Source organism: Bufo bufo, chromosome 7 (genome assembly GCF_905171765.1).
Source record: "Bufo bufo chromosome 7, aBufBuf1.1, whole genome shotgun sequence".
Taxonomy (NCBI): Eukaryota; Metazoa; Chordata; class Amphibia; order Anura; family Bufonidae; genus Bufo; species Bufo bufo.
This window is the reverse complement of record NC_053395.1, coordinates 24884396-24901470: the sequence shown is the minus strand read 5'-3', so window position 1 is coordinate 24901470 and position 17075 is coordinate 24884396. Positions and strand designations below refer to the sequence as shown.

The 17075-nt window shown below is 49.9% G+C and overlaps 1 protein-coding gene across 2 annotated transcripts; it reads left to right on the top strand.

The window, feature by feature from the left end:
- The first annotated feature begins 3601 nt into the window (after positions 1-3601).
- On the top strand, positions 3602-16688 carry ZNF598 (zinc finger protein 598, E3 ubiquitin ligase). 2 transcript variants are annotated; one of them, XM_040439713.1, is made up of 12 exons: positions 3602-4641; positions 7970-8082; positions 8815-8944; positions 9538-9749; positions 10371-10588; positions 11594-11711; positions 11846-12057; positions 12149-12245; positions 12592-13352; positions 15016-15109; positions 15249-15393; positions 16173-16688. In XM_040439713.1, exons 1-12 carry the CDS (start codon positions 4462-4464, stop codon positions 16521-16523), a joined length of 2631 nt encoding a protein of 876 aa, XP_040295647.1. In that variant the 5' UTR covers positions 3602-4461; the 3' UTR covers positions 16524-16688. The 2 variants fall into 2 exon arrangements, with proteins under 2 accessions (XP_040295647.1, XP_040295646.1); XM_040439712.1 differs by having other exon boundaries at positions 14971-15109.
- Positions 16689-17075: the final 387 nt, after the last annotated feature.

Here is a 17075-nt window from a genome sequence, read left to right as displayed (position 1 = left end):
CAGAGAGACCTGACCATATACAGTGCCCGCCAGAGAGGACCGACCATATACAGTGCCCGCCAGAGAGACTTCACCATATACAGTGCCCGCCAGAAAGAACTGACCATATACAGTGTCGGCCAGAGAGACCTCACCATATACAGTGTCCGCCAGAGAGAACCGACCATATACAGTGTCCGCCAGAGAGAACTGACCATATACAGTGCCCGCCAGAGAGACCTCACCATATACAGTGCCCGCCAGAGAGACCTGACCATGAACAGTGCCCGCCAGAGAGACCTGACCATGAACAGTGCCCACCAGAGAGAACTGACCATATACAGTGTCTGCCAGAGAGAACTGACCATATACAGTGCCCGCCAGAGAGACCTGACCATATACAGTGCCCGCCAGAGAGACCTCACCATATACAGTGTCCGCCAGAGAGAACTGACCATATACAGTGCCCGCCAGACAGACCTCACCATATACAGTGCCCACCAGAGAGAAGTGACCATATACAGTGCCCACCAGAGAGACCTCACCATATACAGTGTCCGCCAGAGAGACCTCACCATATACAGTGTCCGCCAGAGAGAAGTGACCATATACAGTGCCCGCCAGAGAGAAGTGACCATATACAGTGCCCGGACAGAGAGACCTCACCATATACAGTGCCCGCCAGAGAGACCTCACCATATACAGTGTCCGCCAGAGAGACCTCACCATATACAGTGTCCGCCAGAGAGACCTCACCATATACAGTGCCCGCCAGAGAGACCTGACCATATACAGTGTCCGCCAGAGAGAACTGACCATATACAGTGCCCGCCAGAGAGAAGTCACCATATACAGTACCCGCCAGAGAGAACTGACCATATACAGTGCCCGCCAGAGAGAACTGACCACATACAGTGCCCGCCAGAGAGAACTGACCATATACAGTGCCCGCCAGAGAGAACTGACCACATACAGTGCCCGCCAGAGAGACCTCACCATATACAGTGTCCGCCAGAGAGACCTCACCATATACAGTGTCCGCCAGAGAGGACCGACCATATACAGTGCCCGCCAGAGAGACCTCACCATATACAGTGTCTGCCAGAGAGACCTCACCATATACAGTGCCCGCCAGAGAGACCTCACCATATACAGTGCCCGCCAGAGAGAACTGACCATATACAGTGTCGGCCAGAGAGACCTCACCATATACAGTGTCCGCCAGAGAGAACTGACCATATACAGTGTCCGCCAGAGAGACCTGACCATATACAGTGCCCGCCAGAGAGGACCGACCATATACAGTGCCCGCCAGAGAGACTTCACCATATACAGTGCCCGCCAGAAAGAACTGACCATATACAGTGTCGGCCAGAGAGACCTCACCATATACAGTGTCCGCCAGAGAGAACCGACCATATACAGTGTCCGCCAGAGAGAACTGACCATATACAGTGCCCGCCAGAGAGACCTCACCATATACAGTGCCCGCCAGAGAGACCTGACCATGAACAGTGCCCGCCAGAGAGACCTGACCATGAACAGTGCCCACCAGAGAGAACTGACCATATACAGTGTCCGCCAGAGAGAACTGACCATATACAGTGCCCGCCAGAGAGAAGTGACCATATACAGTGTCCGCCAGAGAGACCTCACCATATACAGTGTCCGCCAGAGAGAAGTGACCATATACAGTGCCCACCAGAGAGAACTGACCATATACAGTGCCCGCCAGACAGACCTCACCATATACAGTGCCCACCAGAGAGAAGTGACCATATACAGTGCCCACCAGAGAGACCTCACCATATACAGTGTCCGCCAGAGAGACCTCACCATATACAGTGTCCGCCAGAGAGAAGTGACCATATACAGTGCCCGCCAGAGAGAAGTGACCATATACAGTGCCCGGACAGAGAGACCTCACCATATACAGTGTCCGCCAGAGAGACCTCACCATATACAGTGTCCGCCAGAGAGACCTCACCATATACAGTGCCCGCCAGAGAGGACCGACCATATACAGTGCCCGCCAGAGAGAAGTGACCATGTATAAATGTGAATCAGGACAGACGGAGTCTAAAGATGGATCCTATGCACTGCGGTCGCCGTACTGCATTGTGCCCGAGGTTGTATATGTTTGAATAAAGCCCTGACGGGGCCACACGCCGTGTGAAGCAGGTGTAGGTGACACCGAGGAGGGCGGCAGCCATCAGGCGATAAATTGGTTTGTCTTATTTACAGATCTACCGCCACTTTATAGTTTTGTTGTGGCAGCCATTTTTAGCAAAGTAAAAACAGGAGGAACGGCCATTTTTGTTTATTTTGGCATCATGTTCTTCAGTATCAGACTGACCGTCTTACCGTCAGTTACTGAGAGGATAACCCAAAAAGGACAACCACCAATATGGCCACGCTTGCTGGTGTCGCTTTTGTAACTAAATAACAACTTAAATGACCAATGTTTGACTTATTTCTTGAGTCTCTTTTATTGGTATTTGCTGCACAACATTTAATAATCCTTCATCCACCTTATTAGTAAGGTCACAGCATGACAAAATGGCAATTATGCAATGCTCTACCTTCACCAGCAGGGGTCCTCAGAGCACACAGTAGCGTCGAGTCCTCCGGGAGTCAATGAGCGCTGCCTGCAGTGGACACTCTAGACTTGTCTCTAGGACTCTATGGTTCACTTCCTGCGGAATACGTCAGCTGCGTGACGTCTCCTTAGCCGGTAACGTGTGTGCGCTGCTGGGAGCGAGGGGTCGGCTCCGTCTCCACCCGGAGCTTCTGACGTTAGGCGGGGGCTCCTCAACGGCTCCTCCTCCGGTTATCCGTCAACTCAGCGCTCCGTGCTGCTGTCCGGCCCGCACCTCGGCTTCTTCTTCTAACCTGTCCTGTCAGGGTGGCCTCTGCTCCGGGCCTCACTAGAGTGACCTCATCCAGCCACTGGTGCCCCCCAACTGTGGCCTCTCTTGTAAACCCCAGTCACTAGTGTACCCCACTCTCTCTGTGATCACTAGTGTGCCCCACTCCCTGTCTGATCACTAGTGTACCCCACTCTCTCTGTGATCACTAGTGTGCCCCACCCCCTGTCTGATCACTAGTGTGCCCCACTCCCTGTCTGATCACTAGTGTGCCCCACTCCCTGTCTGATCACTAGTGTGCCCCACTCTGTCTGATCACTAGTGTACCCCACTTTCTCTGTGATCACTAGTGTACCCCACTCCCTGTCTGATCACTAGTGTGCCCCACTCTCTCTGTGATCACCAGTGTGCCCCACTCCCTGTCTGATCACCAGTGTGCCCCACTCCCTGTCTGATCACCAGTGTGCCCCACTCCCTGTCTGATCACCAGTGTGCCCCACTCCCTGTCTGATCACCAGTGTGCCCCACTCCCTGTCTGATCACCAGTGTGCCCCACTCTGATCACTAGTGTACCCCACTCTGATCACTAGTGTACCCCACTCTGATCACTAGTGTACCCCACTCTGATCACTAGTGTACCCCACTCTGATCACTAGTGTACCCCACTCTGATCACTAGTGTACCCCACTCTGATCACTAGTGTACCCCACTCTGATCACTAGTGTACCCCACTCTGATCACTAGTGTACCCCTCTGTGATCACCAGTGTACCCCGCTGTCTCTGTGATCACCAGGGCACCCCGCTGTCTCTGTGATCACCAGGGCACCCCGCTGTCTCTGTGATCACCAGGGCACCCCGCTGTCTCTGTGATCACCAGGGCACCCCGCTGTCTCTGTGATCACCAGGGCACCCCGCTGTCTCTGTGATCACCAGGGCACCCCGCTGTCTCTGTGATCACCAGGGCACCCCGCTGTCTCTGTGATCACCAGGGCACCCCGCTGTCTCTGTGATCACCAGGGCACCCCGCTGTCTCTGTGATCACCAGGGCACCCCGCTGTCTCTGTGATCACCAGGGCACCCCGCTGTCTCTGTGATCACCAGGGCACCCCGCTGTCTCTGTGATCACCAGGGCACCCCGCTGTCTCTGTGATCACCAGGGCACCCCGCTGTCTCTGTGATCACCAGGGCACCCCGCTGTCTCTGTGATCACCAGGGCACCCCGCTGTCTCTGTGATCACCAGGGCACCCCGCTGTCTCTGTGATCACCAGGGCACCCCGCTGTCTCTGTGATCACCAGGGCACCCCGCTGTCTCTGTGATCACCAGGGCACCCCGCTGTCTCTGTGATCACCAGGGCACCCCGCTGTCTCTGTGATCACCAGGGCACCCCGCTGTCTCTGTGATCACCAGGGCACCCCGCTGTCTCTGTGATCACCAGGGCACCCCGCTGTCTCTGTGATCACCAGGGCACCCCGCTTTCTGTCTCACTGATCACCAGTGCTCTCCAGCTCTAACTTGAGACCCCCTTACTTGGCCCCCTCTCCCCACCTCCCTTTATCCCTAGTGGGGGTCACCACTGATCAGCAGCGCAGTGTTTGTCTCTCACCCACTGGCCATGGCATCGAAGTCGGGGAAGACGTTGGATCTGGAGGGAAATTGCGTCTTGTGCTGTCAGGAGCTGGATATATTCGCTATTGGGAAATGTGACCACCCCGTGTGCTTCCGCTGCTCCACCAAGATGAGGGTGCTGTGCGAGCAGCGGTATTGTGCTGTGTGCCGGGAGGAGCTGGACAAGGTACGGACAGCTACTGGTTGAGGACTAGAAAATGGTTGTGGTTTACGGTGTCCTGGCTCTTAAAGGGGGACCTTACTGTAGTGTATAAATAGCTACTTTAACATGCCTTTTGTGCTTAGCAGAAGATAGAGGATAAGTGTCCCCCAGTCTCCTGACACCGCTTATCACTTAGAAACCAATGGGATTGACGCGTTAAAAAGTTTGTCCCATTATGACAACTTAAAGGAGTATTCTGGTTGATCAGCGGGGGTCAACTGCTGGGGCTGGAGTCGAATGAAGTGGGGGAAGTGCACACCCATCTGCCAGCTCCAGGAGAACAGGCCCCGTTCTCATGATCAGTTGGGGCCCCAGTGGTTGACTCTCCACTGATCACTTTAAAGGGTATTCAGTTTGGTAAATGTTATCTCCTATGCATAGTATAGGGGATAACTACTAGATCGGTGGGGTTCTACCGCTGGCACCCCCACCAATCAGGAGAACGGGGGCACTGTACCCCCCAAAATGAATGCAGTGGCCGGTCGCACATGTGAATGGCCGCTCCATTCATTTCTATGGGAATTCCGGAGACAGCCAAGTATAGCTCTCCTATATATCCGGAACTCCCATAGGAATGAATGGAGCGCCAAGAAGCATGCCCGACCAGCTGCTCTGTTCATTTCAAGGGGACTGCAGAGCTTACATGGGCCCCCATTCTCGTGATCAGTGGGGGCCCCAGCATTAAGAGATGGGAGATAACTTTTACCAACCGGAATGCCCCTTTAAAGTGATCGGTGGAGATTCGACCACTGGGGCCCCCACCGATCATGAGAACGGGGCCTGTTCTCCCGGGTTGACTGGATGTGGCAGATGTGTGTGTATGTCCCCTACTTCATTAGACTCCAGCCCCAGCAGAAGACCCCCGCTGATCAGACACTTATCAGATAGGGTATAAGTTGTTGTAACGGGACATCCCCTTTAAGAATTCTACCTGTCCAATTGCTGACGGATCGAGCTGTTCTCAAAAATATTTGACACCCCGGCTGATGAAAGAACCCGAACCGTCCTGCACGTCACCGAAATGTTATTAGTGCTTTCTAGGAAGTGGGACGAGGAATGTTCTGCGACACGGGATCGCTATCATGATAGTAGCATGGCTCTTTAAAGGGAACCTCTCAGCAGCACTATGCTGTCCTCACAGAAGGCGGCATAGTGCGGAGACAGGCCGACCGTTTCATGCCCAATCCGGACAGTGACGGACAGGTTTCTTTCCTATGCACAACAGGATAGAAACCTCCCAATCATAGGGTTCATGCACACGACTGTGGTTCTTATCCGAATCTGATCACTTCAGTGGGGCCGCAAAAGATGCAGACAACACACCGTGTACAATGCGAATCCGTATGTCCATCCGCGGCCACGATAAAAAAAAATAGAACCTGTCCTCCTCTTGTCCGTTTTGCTGACAAGAATAGGTAGTTCTAATAGAGGGCAGGACATCCCGTAGTCTGAGGGTCGGGTCAGCGAGCCTCATCGGACTCCTCTCCTTCGCAGTGCGAACGTTTCAGCTTGTCTGTATTGACTGCCATGACAGAAGTGACAGACCGCTTAAATCACTGGGCCTGTCACTACAATACAGCATAGTGCAGGTGAGTGGTTCCCTTTAAGTGGTCACCCAGAGTGCTATAGGCAGCCCGATGTAACGCTGCAGTCGCTGACCCTAGACCCATAGGCAGCCCGATGTAACGCTGCAGTCGCTGACCCTGGACCTATAGGCAGCCCGATGTAACGCTGCAGTCGCTGACCCTAGACCTATAGGCAGCCTGATGTAACGCTGCAGTCGCTGACCCTAGACCTATAGCCACCCCGATGTAACGCTGCAGTCGCTGACCCTAGACCTATAGGCAGCCTGATGTAACGCTGCAGTCGCTGACCCTAGACCTATAGGCAGCCCGATGTAACGCTGCAGTCGCTGACCCTGGACCTATAGCCACCCCGATGTAACGCTGCAGTCGCTGACCCTAGACCTATAGCCACCCTGATGTAACGCTGCAGTCGCTGACCCTAGACCTATAGCCAGCCCGATGTAACGCTGCAGTCGCTGACCCTAGACCCATAGGCAGCCCGATGTAACGCTGCAGTCGCTGACCCTAGACCTATAGCCACCCCGATGTAACGCTGCAGTCGCTGACCCTAGACCTATAGGCAGCCCGATGTAACGCTGCAGTCGCTGACCCTGGACCTATAGGCAGCCTGATGCAACGCTGCAGTCGCTGACACTAGACCTATAGGCAGCCTGATGCAACGCTGCAGTCGCTGACACTAGACCTATAGGCAGCCTGATGTAACGCTGCAGTCGCTGGAGGCAGGAGTTTTGTGCTTGTTCACTTCACATTATATGTATACGGGTTGGTGCTCCATTTTTCTGTCCTCTGAACCCCCTGCTTGCTTACACACGGCCATAGGAATAAAAGGTGCAGCATTAAAACAGTTTTCTGAGACTTATATACTGATGACCTCTCTGTTGGAAAGGTCATCAGTATCTGATTGGCGGAAGTCCTACACCTGCGACCCCCACCAGTCAGCTGTTTTGAAAAAGTAGCGGCGCTCCTCTGAGCGATGTGGCCTTCTCCCTGCTCACCAAGCACAGCGCCCTACATTGTAGAGTGGCCGTGCTTGGTATTGCGTTCATTCAGTTCTATGGGGCTGAGCTGCTTCTAGGCTATGTGACCGATGAGTGTGACGTCACTTTGCCTAGGGAAAGCGGATATTGATGACCTATCTTGAGGAACGGTCATCATTATATAAACCTTGGAAAACCTCATTAACTGTTTCCAGCCACCACCAGAGGATGCTCACTGCATAGGGATTTACATGCCCTCTGAGCTCCCTCTAGTGGCGGCCGCAGTCATCAATTATTTTACCCCATGAAGGGGACCTGTCCCCTCTACTTGCATTCCCCATGCAATAACTTTTTTGGAGCACCTATTCTCATGACTCTGTGTTGTTACTGTTATTCCTGCTTAAAGTTTGTGAATGAATTACTAGCAGTCGGCACTGAATGTCCAGATGGGTGTTACCAGTCTGATACTATCCAATCAGTGCTGCTCATGTCAGGGACACATCTGGTAACACTCATCTGGACCTTCATTACAAACTACTAGTAATTCATAGCTTCTAGCAGGAATAATAGAGACTTGGCACAACATAGCTATAAGAATAGATGCTCCAGAATTATTGTTATACGGGTAATAGAAGTAGTTACTAAATCAGACCTGTCCTTCCCACTGAACGGAATCTGGTTGCATTACTGCGGTATAAACATGTGGCTCCTCTGGCCCTTTCTTCGCAGGTGGTGTTTGTTAAGAAGGTCTCTCCGTTCTTAAGCATCAACACTTCCCAGATGCAGTGCGAGAAGAAACACGACATCTACTTCAGTGATAGCAAACTCTTCTCTCTGTTCAGGTAAGTGAACCGTAAAGGGGATGGCCCACCTCGCTAGGATATTCCCAGAGGTTGGACCCGCACTTACCTCTAGAGTAGCAGTGCGCACCGTGCTCGCCATTCACTGATATCGGATTTACGGAAAGAGCCGCGGGAGCGAGCTCTGCTCCATCCGGAAACTCCCATAGAAGTGAACGTAGAGCACACTGAGCAAGCGCGGCCACCGCTCCATTTACCTCTATGGGAATGCTGGAAATAGCCGGGCCAGCGCTGGACTGTTTTTGGCACTCCCATAGAAGTGAACGGAGGGAGGCTGAGCTTGCGAGGTGTGCCCTCATTCACTTTGGGGACCCACCTCTGACATCGGTGACATTTTCAAGCGGTGTGAGATCGGCTAACCTGTTTAAAGGAACACTCCAAGCAAAACTGACACACTAGTGCAGGGCCTGTGGGGGCGGAACATGGATTCTCTTTGATCTTCTTGGAGTACCTGTGTCATGCTCCTCCCCCTGTACTTTGCCTTTGTTTGAATGGGAATGGCTAGGCTGTTATGAGATTAAAAATAAATGTAAAAAATATGACAGCCGTCTTCCAAAAACTGGGTGGTATTTTATTTTTTTAATTTTTTTTATAAAAATAAAAATCGGACCAGAACACATGGTCTCTGTGACGGCTGTGATCTAGTGATGGGATAATGGCCTCGTGATGTGGTGTTCAGACTGCGTCCTCAGCTTTCTTGTTTCTCCTTTTCAGGCGGTTGCTACAACATGAATGTGACCTGTGCCCTGAGATGAGACCCTTCCACGCCTTTGCTGACCTAGAACAGCACATGAGGAAACATCACGAGCTCTTCTGCTGTAAACTCTGCTTAAGGCACTTGAAGGTGAGCCATCTTCCATCTGGCACCTTACTCAGGTCGGCTTCCGTTTTGAAGCCTGCAAATGTAGGAAAACCGCTCTGGCCAAATTCACACAGGGAGGTTTGATGCATTTTCGTTTAAACCGATGGCAGAAATGAATCCTAAGGCCTCTTTCACACGAGCGAGTTTTCTGTCCGGGTGCGATGCGTGAAGCAAACGCATAGCATCCGGGACTGAATCCTGGCCCATCCATTTCAATGTGGTCTGTGCACATTACGCATTTCACGCATCATTTCTGCTTTCAGGAAAAATGGCAGCATGTTCTATATTTTGCATTTTTCATGCAGCGCTGGTTCCATAGAAGGGAATGGGGCTTCAGTGAAAAACGGATTGAATCTGGATGCAATGCATTTTTTACTGATGGTTGCAGGTAGATGGAGATTTTTTTCCAGTTAGTGAGCACGTCAGGTGTAGCAGCGCGGCCATAGAAATAAATGGGATCGCACTGCAACTTTCATGTTGCCGCGACTTAAGAGGGGAAAAAAACTCAAAAACGGCACCAAACTTCTTTGTATGAACACAGCCTGATAATTACATGTGCTCTTCGCCACTTCCAGAATTTTACTTATGAGAGGAAGTGGTATTCACGCAAGGAACTGGCTCGTCACCGCATCCAAGGCGACCCCGAGGACACGTCCCACCGCGGCCATCCTCTCTGCAAGTTCTGTGACGAACGTTACCTTGACAACGATGAGCTGCTAAAGCATTTACGCAGGGACCACTATTTCTGCCACTTCTGCGACTCTGATGGTGCCCAGGAATACTACAGGTAGGTGAGAGAGAATGAACCTTGCGCATAGTAGGTTATTAGTGGACCCCCTCTGGTCATACAGGAGTATCGTATCCTAGCCATATGCCATCACTGTGGTGGGAAAAGAGATTTATAGGAGTTCTCACTTCCGCAAATGGCATTTATCATGTAGACAAAGTTAAAGGGGTTTTCCAAGACTTTTCTACTGATCGGTAGGGGTCCGACACCCAGGACCCCCGCCTATCAGCTGTTTGAGAAGGCACTGGCACTCAAAGTAGCAGTGCAGCCTTCTCTCAGCTCACCTAGCACAGCATAGTACATCGTATAGCGGCGGTGCTTGGTATTGCCATTCAACCCCATTCACTTCCATGCGGCTGAGCTGCGCCTAGGTCATGTGGCCGATGAAATTGACGTCACCAGCCTAGGCTAAGTGAAGAGAAGGCCACAGCATTACTGCGAGTGCCAGTGACTTCTCAGACAGCTGATTGGCAGGAGTCTCGGGTGTTGGATCACAGCCTATCAGATACCGATGAGCTATCCAGAGGATAGGTCATCAGTACAAAAGTCTTGGAAAACCCCTGGCATCAAGCTGTTTTCTGTATGTTTATGCTGGCGGTATATATTTATTTTCTCTTACAGTGACTACTCTTTCCTGCGGGAACACTTCCGTGAGAGTCACTTTCTGTGTGAGGAGGGACGGTGCAGCACAGAGCAGTTCACACACGCCTTTCGGAGTGACATTGACTACAAGGCCCACAAGACCTCATGCCACAGCAAGAACCGCGCTGAGGCCCGCCAGAACCGCCAGATCGATATTCAGTTCAGCTACGCACCCAGACATAATCGCAGGGCTGAGGGTAACCACTACTGGCTCATACATCTGTGCTGAAAGGGATTGTCCAAGATCTTAGTATTGATGGCCTATCCTCAGGATCATTATCTGTTCGGCAGTGAACGGGGGGCAACATAGCAGTTATCACCTCTGCCCACCACACGGTGGACTGAGCCGCGTAGTTCCAGCTTTGGAGCTACTTGGGAACTGCTGATCAACGGGTACAAGGTGTTGGAGTCTCACCAGTCAGATATTGCCGGCCTAGGATAGCCCATCACTACTAAATATCCTGGACCACCCCTTGACGTTTTAGGGTACTTTCACACTAGCGTTTTTCTTTTCCGGCCCTGAGTTCCGTCCTAGGGGCTCAAATCCGGAAAATAACTGATCAGTTTTATCCTAATGCATTCTGAATGGAGAGTAATCTCTCAGTTCAGTCTTTTTGACTGATCAGGCTTTTCAGAAAACCGTAGCATGTTACCCGGCCAAAAATCCTGAACACTTTGACTGAACGCCGGATCCGGCCTTTTTCCCATTGACTTGCATTAACGCCGGATCCGGCGCTGTGTGTTCCGTCAAACCGGATCCGGCTTTTGCATGTTAAACCCGAAAAATGTGAAAAAAAAGTTAAAGTCCATAAATGGCGGATCCGTTTTTTCCAATGCATTTTTTCATTGTGATCAAAATCCTGATCAGGATTCAAATGTAATCCGTTTTCACATGTTTTTCTGGATTCAAACAACGCTAGTGTGAAAGTAGCCTTACTCTGTTACTTCTATTTTGTTACAGTCAAGCTCCTTTAATCCAGCACCTCTGAGGAAGGTGCCAGATTATCAGACATTCTGGTTTACTGCACGCTTAAAATATACAAGACTCTAACCATGTTATTTAGGGGGGGATTTACTCACTGGTCTTTTGCGCTTGTGAAATTCCACATCATATTAACGTTCTGTGCCAGAGTCTCAAACTTCTTTATTAAAAACTGTTGTATTAAGGAAATATTTGACTGCGTTTCTGTTTTACCATTCAGGTACAGTTGGAGGGGAAGATTATGAAGAGGTGGATCGATTTAACAGGCAGGCAAGAACAACAAGGGGGGTAGCACGTGGAGGTCTGCAGAACCGTAGGGGAAGCTGGAGATATAAAAGGTAAGCAGTGACACTCGATTTTATTTTTTTGCAAAGTTTCTTAATATTTTTTATTTTTTTTTTGAAGCTCTGAAGCAGTACAGGGGGTTGTCATGGCATGCTTACCCTTTAATGGTTGTCTTTCTGCATCGCAGGGAAGAGGAGGATCGTGAAGTTGCTGCTGCAGTGAGAGCATCTGTTGCAGCCAGAAGACAAGAAGAAGTTGGGAGGAAACAAGCACTTGAAAATGGCGATGGATCGAAAAGTAGGATGGAGGACTCCAGGGATCCTGAGGAAGGGCGCAAAGTGAAACCTATCCCCAAACCTATCCCCAAACCCATCCCCAAACCCTCTGGTGATGCCACAGGTGACTGAGTTTTTTTTTATGCAGTTTCAGAGACCAGCGCATTTTCCTTGATCAGGACAGATGCTATAACAATCTGCAAATCCTTCCCTAGGTCCAAAAGAACTGAATATGATGTCAAACGCTTCCAACCGGGTATTGAATCCAGAGGATTTCCCTGCCTTTGGTTCTGCAGTGACGGTACCGATGAGGTATGACGCTGTGTCTTCTCCTGTGGCTCTGCATTCTCTCGACACTTGTACACAGTCTATATGATTCTCTCCCTGCCTACAGCCTGTGTGATCTGTCCACCTTGGATGCTTTTCCCCTTTCTACTCTCTGATCTGATGTGTACAATCTCCTTCCACTCCCTGCTGCTGTCTCTAACATTGAGAGAAGGGAGGGGGAGAGCAGAGAAAGCCTTCAGAAACAGAGCTCTCATGGATTTGTCAGATTCAGCAGTACCAGTAGCTAGGTGAAGGGCATACACACTGGAGGAGCAAAATGGTAGGACTGGTCATTCTCTTTAAACTTCTGTTTATTTCTTTGCATTTGCAGTGCTCCAAAACCAGCTCCTGTTAAACTGAAGGAAGAAGATTTTCCAAGTCTATCCTCCACCTCAAGCTCTTCCTCGGCATCGACCTTCCCTGCTGGGCTGACATACTCTACTCGGTCCACTAATGCCTTCATGGAGGAGGATTTCCCAGCCTTGGTGTCTAACAAGAATCTCTGTAAACCACTGTCTGCTGTCACTTCTGCGTGGGCAGCGTCTTCCTCTAAAAGTGCCCCAAAAACCCCTTCTACTGTTGCTGCTTCAAGCAAAATATCCAAGAAAGCTTCCCAACCACACATCCCAAAGGCCTCCAACAAGAAAGTTCACAAGCCTCCCTCCTTCTCCGAAGATGAAGATGACAGCACAGGGGTAACAGCACAGGAATTCCGTAATGCTCCGACCATGATGGATATCTCTAAGCTGCTGACTGCTCCAAGCGGGAAAGGCAGCAAGAAAAAGCGAATGGGGTCAGAGAAGCCCAGCAGTCCAGCCACGGTTCAGACTATGGAAGACAGGTTAACGAGTTTATCCCTCAAAGAGAATGCCAGCGAGATTGAGCGCACCCCCACACTGCCCGCTACTTCCATCCTCAGTGATAAGTCGAATACAGTGGTTAATGGCGAGAAAAAGGTTCCAGACAAAGGAAGCGGCTATAAAGACCCCCCTGGGTTAAAGAACTTTACTGATTCAGGTCCAAAGTACTCTGCATCAGATGAAGACTTTCCAGCTTTGGTGAACAGTAGCATGCTGAGGAAGCCACCACCAGGTAAAGTGCCTCATTAGTGTCCGGTAACTCATCAGTGGTGGTCTCTCGGGATAAGTCCGAAGACTGGGAGTCTGCAGTGCGGATTAGGGCTGCAGATATCAATTATTTTAGTAATCAAGTATTCTACCGAATTATCCAACGATTAATTGAGTACTCTAATAAGAAAAAAGCTAATTAAAGGAACGTTTTCCCTTATAAAAACTCAGAGGATAGATCATCAGTTAAAACAAACTGTAGAACCCTTCCTATAAACAGATAAATAAAATTAGGTGTAAAAAAAAAAAAATTTTTAAAAAGAAGAATTAGTCCAAGAAACTCCTCCGATAACAAGCTTAGGCTACTTTCACACTGGCGTTTAAGTTTTACAGTATTGAGATCCGTCATAGGGTCTCAATACTGTAAAAAACAACACGTTCAATTTTGCCCCAATTCATTGTCAAGGGGGACAAAACTGAACTGAACAGAACGGAATCCTCCAAAATGCATTCCGTTGCGTTCCCAGACCGGAGAGCAAACCGTATGATCAGGCATGACCCACAATGCAAGTCAATGGGGACGGATCCGACACAATAGAAAACAGATCAGTCCTCCATTGACTTTCAGCGGAGCTAATGACGAATCCATCTTGGCAATGTTAAAGATAATACAACCGGATCCGTTCATAACTGATGCAGACGGTTGTATTATCAGTAACAGAAGCGGTTTTGCTGAACCCTGCCGGATCCAGTAATAACGCTGGTGTGAATGGACCCTTAGGTGGTTTATTGATGTGAAAAGTCAATTTATTTGCGCTTAGTTGCGTAGAGTTCTTGGGTCAAAACAGGACATGGCAAAGTATAAAGACGACTAAATATAGTAATATGTTATAAAATGTGATTATACAACAAATAAATACAAAAAATATATATATATACTTAAGCGGGCAGCACAGCTAATATGTTCACATCCGCACTGCATAGGGACTACCCCTTTAAATGATACATGCCCTACTAATGGCAGACTAGATGGCGCAGTTGCACCTTAGGCTGTAAAATAAACAGTTTGTTAAAGCATTGTTCGCACCTTAGGCATTTATAGCTGGTCTCTTGAATGGAGGTCCCCCTGACACCCACCCTACCAGGTCAGGGCTAATTCATACGACCATGCTTGATCTGGGAAGCACAGACTGACCGTGGTTCCCATGGCCTGACTGCATCGTAATGAATTATTATATTTATGCAGGGCAATTGTACTGTACTCACATGGTGATGTGGCCCGTGATCAGATAAGAACTGACTGAATCATCACTATGGGGACATTCAGTCAACATAAGGCCTGTGTTTCCTGGACTAGGCACGGTCGGGGGCGAATCAGCCCTAAGGCGGCCCCTGCCTCAAGGTAGAGAATGGATGGAGAGCTAGCCATTCCATTCACTTCTATGGGTGCAGTTGAAACGGCTCGATCGGCAGAACGGGGTGTGGGGGACTTCTGCAATATATTTCTAATGTAGGAATGCCCCTTTAAACATTGCTAGCCCTTCCTTAGATTGTTTGATTGGTGGTGTCCAAACATATTACCATCCATTGAACTTGTGAGGAATCGGAATGATTGTTGTTGTTGGTGCTTTTCCTCTTTGTAGGATTTTCTCCGGTAGTGACCGCCGCTCCTTTGCCTCCTCCTCCAGGATTGTCCTCATCTGTTGGGAAACCTCCTCCAGGATTTACCAGTGTCTCATCTATGTCTCCTCCTCCGCAGCCACCCACCAAACCAGTGAAGGAGTAAGTAGAATTCATGTGTGTCCACCCCCCCCCCCCCCCCCCTTCCCCAGCCAGTTACTTGGACAAGGGCACTTGGTGTGAAGCAACCAATTCAGTATTAAACCTGGATAACACGGTCATTGGCTTTTTACTTTCTTAGGGCCTCATTCTGCACCAGGACGTACCTCGTACCTGAAAACTTCCAGCAGAGAAACATTCACCTCATCAACTCCATCAGAGATTACCTGCACAGCGACGAGTCCCAGTTCAATGAATTTAAATCCCATTCTGGCAAGTTTAGACAGGTAAGTACTGAGCCTGTACCGCATGCGGCTACGGAATATTAGGGGCACTTTCCATTGTTCGCCAAGCTTTATAGTTTAGCCACATGTCATGAAATTTAGTTACCAGCATCTGAATTCATTACAGGGATCCTGAGAAGGAAGGGGCCACGTTGCCGGTGTAGTGCTGCACCCCCCTGGCCACCCAGCTCTGCAGGGTACTGCATCCTAATAAGGCTGTGCTCTAGTAACCAGTGAATGGTGGTGGGACGCCGCTGTGGTGTAGTGCTGCCTCCCTTTTTAATGATTTTACCTCCACTGAGGTGTCCTGGGCACCATGCTGTCTGTGGAGTAGCAGTATGGCCCCCATTCAAATGCACAGCTGGGCGGAGGGAGCGCCGCTGTGTGGGAAAAACTTGGTACTGCGGTTCCTTATTCTCAGGATTGGCAGGTGTCCTAGAGGTCAGACCACCACCAGTCATAAAGAGTTGGCATATCTTTGATATAGGAATACCTCTTTAAACCTGGAACAAAGTGTGCTTTAACCTCTGGCTATAGGCTGGCAGGGAATGCTGGGAGTTGTAGTTTCCCCAAATATTGGCTAACCAATTCCTGATATTACCCATACCAGTAACAGAGAGACAGTAATAAGTTGGGGTCTGCCTTTCTCTGGATCCACATTGCAGGATATTAGCCTGAACTGGATGGACTTTTACAAACCGTAGCTGTGTGATCAGATTTGGCGACGTTTTAGTTTTTCATTGGTTTAAAACCTCACGTATCTTCTCGTTATGTTCTTCAAGGGACTGATCTCCGCCTCCGAGTATTACAGAAGCTGCCGTCAACTTCTCGGGGAGAACTTCAGCCTGATCTTCAACGAGCTGCTGGTGCTTCTTCCGGACAACGGTAAACAGCAGGAGCTGCTCGCTGCCCACCAAGAGCTCCGACTGGAGCAGAAGCAAAGTTCCAATAAGTCCAAGAAGAGCAAGAAAGCCGCCTGGAAAACGGACTCCAGCTCCCCCGAACTGGATTACTCCACCTGTCCCTCCTGCAGCCAGGTGCTGGCCCCCCAGGACGTTGCCCATCACAAGACGTTGCACCTTGAAGACAATGACTTCCCCTCGCTCCAGGCCATCAGCCGGATCATCAGTTAGGCTCTGGAGCACCTACCCCAGGTTTTGGGTGTGCACTTAAAAGGAAAGAGGAAAAAATATATATATAAATGCACCAAAAATACCAGTAATAGTAAAAGTGGAAATGTGGGCAACGCCAGACAGCAATATGGCCGCCCGGTGATAATAAAGTAAATTATTACGGTACTGAGTGGCCGAATCAGTGATATGATGACGGTGGTGTATGTGGAGGGCTCAGAGTTGGTGCTACCCTCTGAAAAGAGTGACCGTGCCAGCCGGAGGCCGAACTGCAGCAACTAGTGACTACCACGTCCGATGGCACAAGGCGCGGCTTATTTTACGTTGCAGAGTCTGCCAAGAGTCGCTGTTGAATAGGCGGGATCATGTTTTGCTTCACCGTATGCATCTTGTTTCTTTTTGGGCCCATTTCTACATAATCAGGTTTTTGTTCATTGATGCATAATTGGTTTTACGGCCCGCCATCCAGTGATTATTATAATTTTTTTGTGGACGCCGGTGCCTTCTGGCCACTGGATTGATATTTTGTGTGTTAAAGGGACCCTAGGCCCCGTA

Excerpts from the sequence above, each read along its gene's own strand:
- ZNF598 (XM_040439712.1), top strand. The coding sequence starts at position 4,462 with ATGGCATCGAAGTCGGGGAAGACGTTGGATCTGGAGGGAAATTGCGTC. Across the intron at positions 13,353-14,970 it reads GCTGAGGAAGCCACCACCAG|GATTTTCTCCGGTAGTGACC; the intron begins GTAAAGTGCCTC and ends TCCTCTTTGTAG. Across the intron at positions 15,394-16,172 it reads ATTCTGGCAAGTTTAGACAG|GGACTGATCTCCGCCTCCGA; the intron begins GTAAGTACTGAG and ends ATGTTCTTCAAG.